The 17,258-nt window shown below is 38.7% G+C and overlaps 1 protein-coding gene across 2 annotated transcripts in view; it reads right to left on the reverse strand.

Moving 5' to 3' along the window:
- The window catches only part of col14a1a (collagen, type XIV, alpha 1a), a 120,022-nt gene that overhangs the window by 50,006 nt on the left and 52,758 nt on the right, over positions 1-17,258 (reverse strand). For both annotated transcript variants that reach the window (XM_061050940.1, XM_061050941.1), the window contains exons 22-27: positions 16,814-16,963; positions 13,281-13,397; positions 10,333-10,479; positions 8,491-8,565; positions 6,199-6,338; positions 3,364-3,487 (exon numbers count right to left, since the gene is read on the reverse strand). In XM_061050940.1, the coding sequence (XP_060906923.1) occupies positions 3,364-3,487; positions 6,199-6,338; positions 8,491-8,565; positions 10,333-10,479; positions 13,281-13,397; positions 16,814-16,963 (753 nt within the window). The remainder of the gene's footprint in view (positions 1-3,363; positions 3,488-6,198; positions 6,339-8,490; positions 8,566-10,332; positions 10,480-13,280; positions 13,398-16,813; positions 16,964-17,258) is intronic.

Raw genomic sequence — 17,258 nt, forward strand, 5'->3', positions numbered from 1 at the left:
TAAATGGCTTCACCCAACCACTAACCATGAGTGAAAGAAACATTTTTGTATTATCATTCATATTCTCTGAAAAATGACCAAAAAATCATAAATTCTGCCAGGGTATGTAAACTTATGAGCACAACTGTATAATGCTGCAGTTCAGTCATCTAAGCCCTCACACACTACGTTATAATGTGCAAAGCAGGAATGTCTCATGTACATTGTCTCATGTAGAGCATGAAAATCTATCTCAAAGACACACATACAGTATTTATAAAGTACAGTGAATAGCACAGCTGCAGCTACATTAAATCAATCATTGGAAAGGCCTGTCAGAGGCTCACTAATACCTTAATGAATAAATGCATAGCGAAAAGTCAAATCCCTGAGTCTCAGCCTCAGCACTCTGACTCCTCAGCACACTCTCCCCTCACACATGCACTGACAGTAGAGAAAAAAACAGTGTAAAGTCTTAAAGAAGGAAGAGTCATTTACATTTTTAAAATAGGTAGAGAGAAAGGGCTTAAGACTATAAGCCATCGAGTAAAGTACTCATCCCCCACAGATACAGTAGCAGTTCTGGGTGGCTGGTGAGCAGCTCTCATGTGAGATGGTGCAAAAATTGAACATGCACTCTAAAACCAGCAGATTTAAATCTTATTTCTCAGAATGAACCAAAGTGATTCTATGCTTTGTCTTTAGCAGAGTTTAAAATGCATTTTCAATCTGTTTGCTCGACCCATGGGCTGTAAGACAGAGGATATAAAGTTAGTCGGCTACTTACAGTAAAACCATAAAAAAGCCATAAAAGCTGCGAGGCTGGAGTTGGCTAACAGTTGTATCCACACAGATGTATCTGCCAGAGGCTGAGGGTTAAACAGCAGAGAGCTACAGTAGTTTCTCTGCAGGCTTTTGGTGGATTAAGACACAGAGCCCTGATGGGGTCTCTAAGGAGAAGATGAGGTTTCAGAATTAAGAAAAGGGGAATAATTCTGGTTTGAAGATCAAATAAATGACTTAAGGGTTGTAATGCAAGACTAAGTCCTGAAGCCAGAAAAACTACTGATCCTTCTTTAAGTGTTCCAGATGAGTCAAATGCACATGTGTGTATATAACAGTAGAGTAGATGTAGGTGTATGAGAGCAACATGTGGTAATACACAAAGTAAGACGGAGACAGGAAGCAGTTTAGGAAACATCAGGATAACAGCTGAATGAAGAGAGGAAGAGGAGGAGGTTGAAGTTTTAAGAAAACCAAACAAAAATTCAGAGCAACAAAAAAGAAACATTCAAGAAGGGAAGTCTAGTTTTTTTTTCTTCTAAAAAGGATAATCTTACATACTCTATCCACTCAAATTAACTATGAAACATTAACATGTCCTCTGCTCAGTTTAATAAGAATCAAAGTCAGCAGCAACTTGAGACTAATTTAACTGACCCCATGATCCCTTACCTTAAGCTGAGAGCTTAAGTTTCCTAAATGTTGTAGACAAATTTCATCAGACCTAACCAAGGAGCTTTTGTTGCCTCAGCACAAAAACAACATTTTCCTTGACTAACGGTAATCAAAGTGTGAGTGTTGTGTTGCCTAAATGTAATAACAATACCCCTTAGTCTTTTTTTTTTGCAGGCTCCGGTTTACCTCAGTCTATTGACAGGCGCCCCTTAGAAACAGGCCACAATCCTTGACCTTTGGATGCATGTTTAACCCATTCTCTCCTACACACTTTTCCGTTCTCTCTTCAGTTCTCGTATCAATAAAGGCAAAAAAAAGGCTGACAAAAAGTGGCTTGACCCCAGTCCAAGTTGTGGACCTTACCTGGGACCAAGGCCGCCCATACAGGGGGATAAAGAGGAAAGCTGGGGCCTAGTCACATGATGGGAGCCCATGGAGGTTAGCCGAAAATGTGGTCCATCCTAATTTTTAAGCAACAATGACCACATTTTATTACCCCTAAATACTAACCATTACCTCTTAAGCGAACAAACACACACATTTAAAAGTAATGCATTGTTGATTCAGTAAAATGTAGTTTCAAAATATAAAACCCCCTCTTCTTCAAATGATTTAAGCCTTTTTTTTAAATACCAAAGCAAGCAGACCCAGTGAACTTATCTGTTATGCCAGTTATGTCGCAATCAGTATAGCCATTCCAGGACGGGCAGAAAGTCCAAAACAGAAAGAAGAAGAAAAGAAGGGAGTTGGCTAGGGCATTTTAGGGCAGTGATGGGAGCCAGGCAGAGGGAACTAATGTTAACCAGGAGGCTGGTGCTAACAGTCCTGATTGAATGTGCATACGTTGATTTAAACTCCCATTCACTGGATCTTTCAGAGGATCAGCCATTTCTGCGGGCAGGCCTGCCTGAGACTCTGGTGACACTTTCTCACCTTCTATACATGCTGTCTTCCATTGCTAGTTAGTACATCTGTATGACCTGAACTCATGAGAATGGGAACATAATACAGGCCAGCAATTCTGTTGGCAATCAAAAACATGATGAGAAAAACAGTTAATGATAAACAAACCTAAATCTAGGAAGCAGAGTTGGGACAGGTTGAGTTAATAAGAAAGAGTAAAGATGAGGAAGAGCGGAAAAAAAGATTTCAGATGTTGAAGAAAGAGAAAAAGTGGAAGTGTGACCAGACCTGGAGCAGATATAAGAGCTCAAGGACGAAATGACTCAGAACAGATTATGACCCACTAAGCAACAAGCACAAACTCTAAAGCCATATTTGTGAATTCAACAGTGTGGAGTAGCACAGCTGAGGCTTCCCCAAAAACATGACAACAAATTCACAAGCTCACACCGCTTGCTGTGTATCTTAATCCTACTTTCAAGTCGTTCTTCTCTCTGCAGTATGTGAGAGTTTTGACAGGAATCCTGATACTTCCAAAGAGATGTTCCACATTTCAAAACACACTCACTTCACATTTGATTACAAAGATTGAGTCTGATGAGTTGATGTTTAAAGTTCATGTTGAGCTTGGCCGCTTCAGCTGAAAAACAGCCCAGCCACAGTGCCGTTTGGTTGCTGCTCCGTTCTGTTTCAACGTCATCAGACAATCTTATACAACAAAAAGAGTTTTCCCAGTAGCCATGAAATCTGCTACTAATGAACACTGTGGTGAGATTGTAGATTTCGACTGCTGCTTCTGAGGTTAAGAATGAACTTTTAATCTCAAATCAGCATGAGTCCAGAATGAGGTCCAAACAGGCTTTCAAAATGAGAAATCTAATATCTGTCTCTATACCATAGGACGTGTTCAAAACTTCTGATTTACGAATAACTAAAAACTGTCCTGGTGTAAATAAAACTGACCTCTCTTGTTGTACTGCATAAACTATTACAACATTTATATTATGTATGCACTGCTCTGACCTGTTTTGGTGTTTCCTCCTTTGTAACTGATCCTCTGTATAGCTTCCAGTAGCGCCTCCTTGTTGCCATGGGAACTCAGCTGGAACTCAGTCCTAGCATCGTCACTGAACTGAGCAATAGCTACCTGTAGAGAGGCCGAGACAGACACAAAGAATATTAGTTTGAATCAAATGCCAAATAAATAAAACAAAGATAACTCTGATCTCCTGGAACGCTGAAAAAAAACAAAAAAAAAACGCTTTAGGGATTAGTGTGCACAAAAAAGAAAAATGAAGTCATCATCTGCTCACGCTCATGTCACTCACAAAACCACTGAAACCACCGTTTGTGCACAGCAAGTGATTTGGCTTTAGGGGAGTGTAACAAAGCCATATGTCTCCTCTCTGGGTCCAAACATTGAATACTTCCATCACCATCACCTCCTATTTTCTTTTATTGTGAATAGTAGCTACTGGGATCAACAGATGCTGTTCACTGAAGATAACCCTGTTATATGGGAGTGCTTAAACTGCTCCAAAAAGTCTAAACTAAACTGTACATGACACATAAGAAGCTAATGAGACATTTACAAGGTTTTCCTTTATGGATGAAAACTGTAACAGGTCACTTATTTCAAACTGTTTGATCAGGTCATTAGTGGTGTTCTTAATACTTTTCACACTGAGTACATAAGAAACGTTGTCAAAATGTCAAACAGGAATGTTCCAGCCTTATTTAGTCTTGGTCGAATTAACTCATGTATAAATATATATAACCTAACCAACCTACCAAATCAGAGCTATACTGAATCTGATTTTCTAACTCTAAGAGGGGCGAACAACTATGATTACCTCCACCCTGCTAATGGTGCTGTTGTTGGCTCGGGGCAGCGTACATTTAGCAGCCAACTCTGTCTTTACCGTACGGCCAACTCTCTCACGTTACAGCCAGTGCTCTGCTCTTCGTAGCCTCCGATGCCAGAGGGTTATGGGGCACAGAGAGGGAAGCAAACTGCTTAACAGCAGGCAGTATACAAATGAGAGAAAAAGGTTTAGCAAGCAGCTCTACAGTGTGACAAATGAACCAGCTGAGCTCTGCTGACACTGTGGGGGGGTCGTGTAGGCAAGAAGCAGAAAGAGATTAGTTCAAAAAGACCAAAAAAATAACAACTTTTTAAGAGTTTTAAAAACAGATTGGAACTCCTGCAGATGGACCTTGTGCTTTAGAAACAAACTGTTGTTGGTATAATGCAGTAGTTTTGCTCATGGTGGATTTTGAACTTAAAATAAAGGAGACTGTATGTTTTTGTTTGAGTGTAGAGTCTTTATTCCAGCTTTTAATGCATTTAGACTTTGGCTAATATTCCCGCCAGATAAGTAATGCTTCTATCACAAAGACATAGATGCAGCAAATTAGCAGAGTAAAAACTTAAAACACGAGCAGAAGCATGCGCTCACACTCTTTGATGCAACAGAGAGTTTGATTAATAATAGTCTTTATACAATACTACTCTATGAGTACTACTGACAATATAGCTCACAGATATTGATCTTGATGGTCCAGGGTCCTTAACACACTCTTTAGAGAATGTAGCCAAGGATTCCAGCAGAGAAAACAAGAAAATGTTAATTTCTACAGCCAACTTTATTTCATGTTGAGCACACTTTAGTTAACATAGATCCTGACTGATTCCTGTCTCTGTGGCCGGAGATTTTAATCCATTTTAGACTTAAGAGTTACAAAAAACACCCTCTTAAACCTCAGTAATGTTTGAAAACAAGCTCCCAAAACTTGAGGGTTTTCCAAAAAACTGCACTGAATTTAAACTTTTAATAAAATCTAAAGTACTGAGCTTTTTATCAGATAGAGACATACAATTAAAAACACTTGCTTTAACTTCAAAGCATTGCCTTAGCACTAAGGTTCATATTCTTTCTTAGAATCATATAAACAAAGACAACAAGGACACACAAATATTGCATCAGGTCTAGCAGGTAGAGGCACGCCAGGGTCTCATCAGGTCTTAAAGGTATACACACGCGTCAGGTCTAATTAATAATTAACGAGGTAACGCTTTTGTTCCTCACATGAAAATGATGAGTGTACTTTTTATCGTTTAGGGGGAATAAGTCAGTGATATATAACTTCAATTCACCACTAACATATTTCAACCAGTGTCCCGTGTGTGCTCTGTGTGTTCAGGGAGAAGTTAATGGATGTCTTCTCAGGAGTACTGAAAGACCATACAGGGGTTTCTACTGTTTAATTGCGGAATTCTACAAAAAATGAATATATAATTCAAAAAATATATATATATATCTATTATGAAGAATGTTTTCATTTCCGTATATTTATCTTGTTTACAGTTCCTTTGTTACTTTTTTTTTTTTATCTTGTTATTTTTATAGTTTTCAGTCTGGGTACTTTTGGCTGGATCCCAATCATCTGCTTCTCCATTTCCCATGAGCATGCATTTTTTCTGACATAAAGGATAGATTGCAAAGCGAGTGACCGGAAATTAAAAGCTTTAAGCACATTTATATTTCGGTTAACTTATGATGCTGTATCTACGGACCATACAGCAATTCTCTCCACACAGACATTACGCTTAGACACGAGAACCACTAGCAGCCATAAATATGAGTAGTAGCACTCCAAAGAGACTCTCTTCAGAATAACTCAGACCTACATGGATAAGACTGCGCTTTAAATCTGAAATCTTTCCTTATTTTATGATGCATTCGGGAAAAGGGATGTACATTAAAAGTTGTTGATAACTTTTTCATCCTTTAGTGATTCCTTTGAGATTGATCATATTCTTCCTGATATAGATGTGGGTGGGGTCACATGACTGACCTGGGTGCCATCTGGTCCAATCAGATCCAGCGATCCCATGGTGCTGTAGAGGAAACGTGTGATCTTCATGAAGTTGTCGTCTCCGATGGACCAGGAGCCGTCGACCAGGAACGCCAGGTCAGCCTTGGCCTCCTTACAAACTAGGGCAACAGACGAGAGAGATTTATTGATTTAGTCAGCACATCGTTTGTCTCTGCATTTATAAAAAGTGATTGCATACAGAATGAAGGTCAGTGAAGGACAGCGCATAACTTGAATGTTAACAGGCTGCCTAATATATGCAGACTCTGAGTAAATATGCATAGTACGAGACACTGCAAATGTACATCTGCTGTGAAAGGGCAAATATGCAAAGGCTGGATCCTCTGATTAGTTTTACACTGTAGAGGTAATAAGATTAAAAGCTATGGTGCACTCTCTAACTTTCCCAACTGGTTTTATCTAAAAAAAAAAGAAGAAGAGGTATATCCACAGACTTTTTTGTATTTTTTGCTCATTTTACAAGCTACTCATTCACATCCCTGGTCCAACAGTGACTTTTCCTCCCTCTCAGGTTTCTAAATGGCTCCCAGTGGCCTTATCTTCACTGCCATAAAGTTATTTTGCGGTTTTAACACATTTCAAGTTTTTCATAAAAAAAACACACACAGGGAAGAACCACAAGAGAATCTACCCTGCAAATAAGGTAAAAGGATTGGGCTTTTAAGATCAAGAAGAAAAAGAGGAAAACGTGATAAAATAAAATAAAAAATAAAATAATATTTAAAAAAACAACTCGACTGTGCCGTTGTTTTTGCTGGTATGAAATGCTATTATCTCACATTTTTTACAAAACTTCATAAGTGGAGCACTCCTGCTTGTTACAAATGTCAAGTTAAAGTTCAGCTGGAAAATGTTTCGATTATAGGGTTTTATGCTGCTGATTGTGATAAAAGCTGTGATGACATTACTGAGAGCTTTTCTTTCTCTCTGTCTGTGTTATTATCTTGAACACTCTCACCACTTATCATCATCATTTGCCACTTTTTCTTTTACACTGCAGCTGTTTCTCTGCTTGTGTATTATTTCCACCATGCCCATCACTGTTTCACTCATTTTGCTGTTTGTATTAAATACCCATGAGCACCTTTATTTTCTCTTTTGAGTGTCTTTGTGATTTTGTCCTGTGTAAAGGTTGCCTGTCATTGTAGACGGAGGAACCGGTGTGACAAAGGTCAAAAACTCAGAAAGAAATGCTTAGAGACGGGCTCAGCGGGTGTGTCGGTTCAGGTCTGTGGTGTTTGTGGTGCTCTTTCACCTGAGTCCACCAGACAGGAACAGAGGATTGACTGGACTGGAGGTGCTGGGTCAGACTGAAAACTTGAACCTCTTTGTTACTAATCTGTCTTAATTAGTGCATCATTTGCTACTGTGGTTTAAACTAGTTTATTCATTCTTATAGTGAAGGGTTATCGTTTAGCATTTAGTTGTTAGTATCAAAGTTTAGAATTGTACTCTATATAATATTTTCATTGTTAAGAAAGTTGTTTCTGTGTAGAATTGAACAGTGTGTTACTGTTAAAATGCTTGGACAAGCCAACATGCACACATACTGTAAGATCAGAGTAATACCAAGAACACCACGATTGTTCAGATTGACTTTAAAGCTTAACGCTAAAAAAACATTGGAATGAGCACATATTGGAGTTAGCCAGTGTGCTGTGCTTGTGAGTAGTTGCATTAAGTGCTCTGGTGTTGGGTGTATTTGAGACACAAACTGAGCTGGGTGGGAGCGACCAGCTTAGCTCTGCTCAGCTTGAGCTAATGAACTGAATAAATATTTTCTTGGCATTCTGAAGCAGTAGCATTGTTCACATCGTGTAACAATGCAAACGTCAAATCCCTTCACAGTTGTGCAAGGAGAAGGGTGATATGAACAAAGTAAATCCACTAAAAGAAGGCCGTAACATTACTTTCCAAGTCCTGCTTCAGAATGATGCTAGAGTAGCGTGGCATCATCACATAGTATGATCATTAATGTGTTATGAAAACAAAAATTGCTGCCAAACATAACACTCAGATGTGAATTGGACATGTGGATTGAAGGTGTTATTATCACCTCATAAAACACTCAGTGATTTCAGTTTGTGACACATTTAATAAAGAGAGAAACAGTTTGACTGCATATAAAATAAACGTTTATAATAACTTATAAACTATGTTGTCAGGTCACTGCACACACTATAAAAAGTAATTCAAGCACTGTGAAAATTACGTCTGTGTGTGCTTGTTTGTGTCGGGATTTTTGCTCACCTTCTTTAGCGGGCGGGAGGGTGGGAGGCGGCTCTGTGGTGGGGGGCTCAGTCGGAGCTTGAGTGGGCTCTGGCACTGGACAGATACACACGGACACACACACACACACACACACACACACACACACACACACACAGAGAGGGAAATAGGACAAGGTCATCGATCATGATGGCAGTGACAAGTGGTGCCATCATCTGGCTTATCTGCCGACCACACACACACACACACACACACACACACACACACACACACACACACACACACACACGCATACACACACACACACACACACACACACACACACACACACACACACACACACACACACACACACACACACACACACACACACACACACCAAGGGACAGCAGAAGCCTTTTTCTATTAACTTGAAAGTTTTCTAATCCTCTTCCTTCCTTCAGCAGCTGAGTTGTGGACCTTTATGGAGAAAGTACTTCTAGTACAATCTATATTTACAACCTACGTGTGCAATAGAAATCCAGCTGTTGTGTTTACTTCACTTTATCTTTCTCTCCTCCTGTGAGTTGCAGAAATCAGACTTTATCTTCTCACTTTTTGCCCAAGTATAACCCCCTTTCTTCTTTCCATAGGATGGGGACAGCAGGAGTTCTATTTTCATCTATCTTATGTATTTCTGACCAGGAGTTGTTTTTTCAGAGTCAAAACAGCCCCAGGTTAAGGTACGTCTCAGTGCCAAGCCAATTACTCTGCAGAAAGAAGTGTGTTCTGTCAGACCAGAGTACAGCAAGAAAAACATCTCTGAAACATCGGCGGCTGCCTTCAGAAGAGGACTTGCTGTTTGAGAATCTCAGTTTGGAGGCACGATATGGTGACCGCCACCGCTAAACATAAACACTATAAAGTTTCTGAGGATTCCTATTGGATGATGTCTGTTTGTCTGCCATCAAATTTAAGTTCTGGATTACTTTATAGTGTCTGCTGTTTCCTAGAATTGTTGACTTTCTTCACAAGGCTTCTGAACAATAAGAAACACACTGATCACAGTAAACTGCTTCTCTGATGTACAATTAGGAGGTACTGTCACTCTTTACATCTTAGTACTTCTATTGTATGCTTCTTACTTCAAAAAACATTTAGAGTGTAAATTAAAATAATGTACAACTACTATACTAGCAAAAATTACTATGATGCATACACATGAAAATGTGATGATTATATAAATAAAATGGACTAATTTAGCATAAATGGCCTGACAGTATATTCAGTAGTAGTTTCACTTAGCACTCATCCAATCAACTACATGTGGAATAAGTTCTTGTGTCGATTCAGAATTATAAAAAACTGAAAATTAAGAACTTTTAAAGAGAAGATTTTGCATGAGTTTGTCGATGCTTGTTTCAGTTGTCTATGCATGTGTTGTACAGCTGTCCACCCAACATCTTTTTTGTCACTCAGGAAATGTGCTTGTTTCTTTGTCTGTCCAAGACCATAGCTATCCACATTTCCGTAACCCATGGTTTGAAGCTGAGCCTGCTTGTCCCTGGAGCTGTGCAATACTCCTCAGCTCCTCAGCTGACCAAAGAACTGCAACTGCAGCCTCTTTCTTCTCAGCGAGAGAAAACAAGAGCGAGGGAGAGAGAGAGAGGGGGAGAGAGAGAGAGAGAGAGAGAGGGAGAGAGAGAGAGGGAGAGAGAGAGAGAGAGAGAGAGAGAGAGCAACCCCCGTTTTAAGCTGGAGGTTGAGCATTTGCCTTTTCAGTGAGAGTCAACTATCTTAAAAGCAAGGATGGAAAATAAAGATATCTTAAAAAAATTGCAAAAACAATTTTTAATTCCCCATATAGAATATTTTGTAACATACACGTCATGTCTGTGACTGACACCGGAGGTCCCTCCATTTCCTGTAGCTGGGTGTGAACGCTGATCTGGTATTGGCTGCTGGGCGTGAGGTCGAAGAAGCACTGCCGGGAAGCACCACCTCCTAGCCTCAGCTCTTGCTTCTGACCATCTGCACAGAAACATCAAAACACAACTATGGCTTACAATGAAGAAGTTCAGACAAGTGTAAAACAGAAGTTATCCTCTTTGTCAGCCATGTTTTGCATCCTAGTTTAGCCTTGGAGTTGCTGAGTATGATATGATTGCTTTCTTTCAGAGTCAGATACTAGTCAGTTTAATTGGAGAAGACAGACAGTAAAAAGCTCAGCTTAAGGCTAAAAGTTAATATGCTGCTCATTAAATCATTTAATCAGCTGAACAGACATTTCGAGGTCATCTTGAAAACTTGATTGTGCATTCAGTGATGATGATTGTTATCTAACAAAAACAAAAAAAAAGTTGAAAATCCACAGTGAATATTCAAACTTGATCTCTTACATTTTGCATTTACATGACAAAATAATCTTTAAAACATATTGAGCAGGTGACAAACTACTTGAAGTGTATATTCCCTCATTTACTGCAGTAATAAAGAAGCTAGTCTGACATATCAGTTAAAATGACTGATGGAAAACATCATTATATCACTAAAGAATCATGGTATAAATGTATCTCATTACAAAATAAAAACATGCACAGTTTTGTTTTCCCTTCAGAAAGCTTCAGACGGACAGCACTGCCAAAAAAAAATTAATGAGAAACTTTGTTGGCAGCCAAAAAGGGAAAACTGAAAAGTGCAAAGTGCAAATACACATGCACTAATAGCTGCCATTTGTCAATTCCATTAGTCTTATTCTATTTCCTAATGTGTCTGTAATCTTTGAGAGTGACAAATTAGCTTGTCCTCCACACAGGAAACAGCCATAGATAATAAAGTTTAGGGAAACAGCTGTCAGTGAGAGGCTGCACTCATCCATTTGAGAAGGTGTTTAAGCAGCTGGTTGGCTCTGTGTGGATTAAACCAAATCTCTAAACTCGAGCAGGAATACCCAGCCGCAGCTCAGACAGGAGGGAGGAAGAGAGTGAAATAAATTAAACTAATGTGAGGGGAGGAATATGGAAGAGAGAATTTCAGTGCCTTCTCTTTTTCTTTTTCTTTTTCTAAAATAAAAAGTGCAGCACTGGGAAACAAAAATGAATTTCTGTGCAGGTTTCCTATCAAGCAGTAGTTTTATTATTTTATCTTATCACTAAGTTAACCAGCCAACACTTTTTTTCTTTGCACTAACCTCCAACAATTCACTGGAACCGTTGAGCATTTTTGTTTTCTTACTTAAGATAATGGTCTTTCTAACAGAAGACAGCCTGACATTAGTTACTTTGAAGGCAGCCTGTTGGAGCAGTAACATAATTAAGGGTCTTAGTCACACCTTCTTTGGCAACACAAAAGTTCCACTGAAATAAATGTGAATAGGACATTTGTTTTCCAAGGTATATATGTTGGACAATTTGATTATCAGGTGAAAGGAGAGGGCTTACATTTTGTAATGCCGTGTATATACCCAGACATCTGACATTATCAACGCAAAGTTATTTTTGAAAAGCCATCACCGCTGCATGTGTTCTGCTTTCTCCCTGACCTTTGAACACACGGTGATATTTTAAAAAATAGGTTTTCTAGTGGACACATAAAGAGTGAAAAGAATGAGCAGATATCTAAAGTCAACAGGTTCATATGTAAACTGAAAACCTTGAATTGTTAAAGACAAACAAGAAGCAAAATGACATTTGATGTAGATAGCTGCATACTACAAAGAACCATAGGAAAGAAAAAATCTTTATATCTACAAAAAGAAAACGTGAAAAATGTTGTCACACTTTTAATTGTTCTTTCTTTAGATGTTCTATTTATTATTTATTATATCAGACATTTGATTCAATGGAAAATTCAAGTGTAAATATATATCATAAGTTAGGTATAAAAATGTCTTCCTCTCTTGATTCATTTATTTCTTGTAGATATAAAGATTTCATTCAACTTTTTTCTTCTTTTTAACCTTTTTTAAAAGCTTTTAGAGGTCATACTTTTTATTTCTCACACACTGAGACGATCAAGTCTCAAATAAGATTCACTGTAGAATGATCGTATGCATATTATATCTCCTCTCCTTTTTGCTAACAGAGAGATTTATGTATATCCTCTTTATACAGTGCACACCAGTGCTGTGTGAAAAGGACAGCATACTATTTATTTCCTCCGAGGCTCATATCAGTGCTAATCCAGAAGACTGGAAAGGTATATGTAAGCAGCACACGTGACAAACTGAGAAGAGTCCCGAGCTGACTCGTCTCTGTCTTAATAATAAACAGTGGAGACTCTTTCATGAGGACAGGCTGTAAATCTTTAAGGACACATGTGCAGACTTTGGAGTTCAAAACAGCCACCTCACCAAATATCATCACTTGAGTAAAACTTCTGATTTATGTGACTGGATTGTATTCCAGTCACTTATCTGGAAGGAATCATGTTTCTCGTGAAACATGTTGAGATGTTTAAAGGTGCTCACTGAAATGTTGGTGAGAACAGCTGTTGACTGGGTTTGTGTATCAGCTCCGGAGCTACTGCTTGGTTCAGAAAACTAAACATCACCAGACGCAAATCTGGAGATATTTAGTTTTGTCAAGCTGCAGTTAAGAGGTGCAATTCAAACCACATTTCAGCCAAACAATAAAGTTGCCCATAATTCATATCAGAAGATCATGAAGTCAATCAAGACCCTGCTTAGAGTGAGTCGCCTGTCTGGTGTCAAAGAACAGAACTAATGGAGTCACTTAATCATGACATAAACCTTTTGTGAGTGACAGATGAGGACAGACACACAGACAAAAATCTCATGACACTTAACACTGTGAAGCAGTACATGTACTTACTGAGTGTAGACTGTATGGAGACTCTGTATGATGTGGCATGTAGAAGAGGCTGCCATTGGGCACACATGCTGTCGGGGCGTATTTGGTAGGTTGACAGGCCGGAGATGCCAAGAAACACTGGAAATCCACAGTAAGACAGAGTGAATTAACATTTATCTTGTAGTTCACTTTAATGAAGGAATTGATATTTGATAAGCAATCACACACAAACAAAACAAGAAGCTACACTTTTTTTCTTAATATTTATCAGAAGCACTAACACACAAATCAACAGCCACTTCTGGAATATTATACAGTCATTTAAACCGAATAAAAACATGAAGCAGAGCAACAAAGTTGAAGTCAATAAAGTGTCAGAATTTAGCAGTCTAGCTACGCTCCTTACAGCTACAAAGTAAGCAGTGTACCACACATGCAAAGTGCTCGAGAGGAAACAAAGCCATAGAGTTCGGTAAATGTTAAAACAAGTCATAAAGTTGTGGATTTAGTCAGGCTTGTTTGTTTTTATTGTCTTTGTTGTGGAGAAACAATGAGGTATGATGCAGCAAAATGCAAAACAGCAATGAGCAATTTAAATATGTGAAGCTTGTTTGGTAGTGAGATTTCAGTAAACTTATGGGCAAGCAGACCTCCCAAGAGCCAGTCTCTCTTCGTTTGTCTTCACTCCCTCTCTCTCTCTCTCTCTCTCTCTCTCTCCCTTGTTAACAGAATGTGCTGATGGTATAAAATAAACTTGGCTCTTTCACCGGTAAATAGATATTTTATTCTGGGACCATATGGCAGGTGCCTTGTTTTAAACACTGGTGAATAATGGATACAACAGCCCATCCTTCCATTTTTTAATATGCAAAGATATATATATTCACTCTCTCACACACAAGTATATAAAAAGCACAGTAGCATGCACAGACCCACAAGTCAACACATGAATGTGAACAGAGGTACTCATGTACATGTGCAGGTGGTTGTTTGCATACAGATAGAAACGTTGCGTGGCTGGCAGAGCATGGACAGGGTCATGAACAATATGAAGATACGCATTTGGTGCATATATGGAGTGTAAAGGTCGGCTATCTAAACTGGCACAATGTGTACTGGTGACTTATACTGGTCAACAGTGTTTGTATTGGGCCATATTGTTGTTTTACTCTACACAGTATTTTTGACTTTGTTTCCCAGTTTGAGGGACATATGAATCTAAACTGTCATCTAAAGAAATCAGTACAAGTTGAATAACACATCAGATGCATTTTGGTGAGGCGGGGTTATCGATTAGGTATAAATGGAAGCATGCAAAGCCATGTGTAAAAAAATAAGGAGAAGAAAAGCACAAGGACAAACCTATTTAAAGAATGAGAGAGGGGGGCTGTCAAGGATATATCACAAAATGAATAAGTTACGGATATTGACATGTTTTTGATTTTAAGTTCACTACTGACTCAACCCTGACCTAAACCCTGGTTGACAATATGGAGAAGCTGAAGTCGGTCAAGATGACTGAGAGAGACACTAGAGGCACGACTCGAGGTTTGACAAGCACCGATAGTTATCTCTAAATTATTTCTTCTTATACACCTCCCCCAGGTAATCCTCTCACGATCAAACGTCCCTCCCTTTTTTTGAAATAAAAACACATTATTCCAATTTTACAACATTGCGTTAAATCAATAGAATTTCTTGGGACCACATTGATTGAGCTTCCTTCAGGGCTTTGGGGAAATACTCATTCTTGCCTTGCAGCTGTTCCTCCAGCACTTCAATACAAACTACATAAAACTTCATGTGGAGGAAACAGTTTAATTTCACTCGATGGTCCTCAAGGTACCAATAATTTTTTTTAAGCTATATGTTAGTATACCTAATTTATTGGTGTACACATGCCAGGTGGCTCCCATGGTAAAGCTGTGCATCCTGGGAAATATGTTACTGTATCTCCCTTATTAGAATGACAAATGACTGAACACATCCCGTTAATAAATCAGAGTTCCTGCACTTTAGAGCAATATGGACAATGAGTTCAGACATGCTCCTGTGTATTAGCCGACAACCTGATACATTTGAAATTTATCCATGCAGTGGGACTGGCCTGGGTCTGATGGGGAATATGTGCTGAATATTTAGTGATGAGTCATTTATAAATCTCCACGCAAACATACACACATATATAAATTGTGACTTATAATGAGCAAAAATATGGCTGGCAAGTAAAAGACTTTATTTATGTAGAGTATGTGCTGAAATGGGACTAACAAAAACCAAAGACAAACTTTTGATGAGATGGACATGAACTTCAAGTGCCACACCAGGGACAGAGTGATGTGTTTAAATACGAACAGGCTGATAAATCTACTTGCTAATGCCTCATAATTCATCTCTCTTTTCTCGTGAAAGCATCTTTCATTATAAGAGCTTTATAGAGACAAGAAGGCGTGAGGGATTTGTCATTCATCCAGCAGAGGGATGATTCAAGAACAGATGAAAGCACATCACTGCATCACAAACTGATCATTAATCCGTGTAAAAACAGGAATCCACTTTGATGTTTTTTATGTATAAATATCAATGAATCACTCAACATTTAGTCTATACAGTGTAATATAGGTTAATGCAAATATCTTTTCTATATCTATAATTTAAAGGCAAAATTCTCTTATTGCTGTCTCCTCAAATGAGAAAAATCACGATCCATTAACATTAGAGTAATGTTTGTTTCCATCCCCTTTGATTCTCTGCCTTTCAGTGACTCCCTTCTGTCCAATCACAGAGTAATCCCAAAAGACAACAGTAGATTTTTAAGTACGCAATGAAACAGCAGTTTAAAAAAAAAAAAAAAAGCCAAACAAACGGGGGAATGAAATAAATCAAAAAAGACAACATAGATTTCTGACAAAAGATAGTGCCAGAGCAATATTCTGAGAGATAAAGCGCAAACTGAACATGTAAATCTTTACTGCATACGCCTCTCTTTCACTCACTCTCTCACCTCCTCACTTTCTTGTTGTCGGTTTCTTTGCTTTAGATTAGAGGGATGTTAAAGTCTGCATTAGGTCGTGCTGCATCTACTGATATTAAATCCCTACACACAAAGAGATAGTTTTCACATCCTTGCTTACTCTTCAGTTTGTCTGTCTGTTTGCTAAAGTATCAGTAAACATAAGTGTGGAGTCAGCAGACAGCTGGAAAACATGCATATTGCAACTCTCGTATTTAAATCAAATTAGTTTTTTTTCTCTACTGCTGCCTTTTTCTGTCCTCTTTACAGTCACACTGTCCTCTGTGATGAATTTAGACTGATACCTTAAGCTGACGCTGAATTCCCCATTAGGTCTCATTTGTAATAATTATTATTTTTTTATTATCATGAAGGAAAGATCAATCAGAATTCTGTATGTTCATAAGCTTCACTTTTACAGCACGGCAAACTAACAGTTAGACCGACTTGTATTCAAAAGAAGATTTTCTCAGTTTTCATGAAATACCAATGATCACAAAAAGGATTTACTGGACTTTGCAGGTATGATGAAGATACTTACATGTCTTGGCGTTCACTAGCAGTGGTTCGCTTTGTCCCGTGGGGTAGGAAGCGGTCACTTGGACACTGTACTCCGTCCCACTCAGAAGATTCGGGAGCTGAATGGAGTTCACATTCTCAGCTACTGTTGTCTCCAGAACTGGTCCTGGCACTGAGAACGGCACACAGATGTAACCATTAGCCCAGGCGGAAGAGAAGATGACATAACGTGAAGCCCTATACATTGTGATTCTGCGACAACACCGTAATGAAGCTGTGCCTTCATTACGCCTTTGTACTTTTTTATTGAATCCGCAACAGTGTCATATTCGTGTCTCTGATTTCACAAATATCTCATAGCAGGAGCTTCACATACACACACACTCAGACTTGTACATGTTGTGTTCCATTCTGAGGTCTCTGCAGTTTGACACCGACACCACCTCTGTGACATTTACATTGAAGGG

Source organism: Labrus mixtus, chromosome 11 (genome assembly GCF_963584025.1).
Source record: "Labrus mixtus chromosome 11, fLabMix1.1, whole genome shotgun sequence".
Taxonomy (NCBI): Eukaryota; Metazoa; Chordata; class Actinopteri; order Labriformes; family Labridae; genus Labrus; species Labrus mixtus.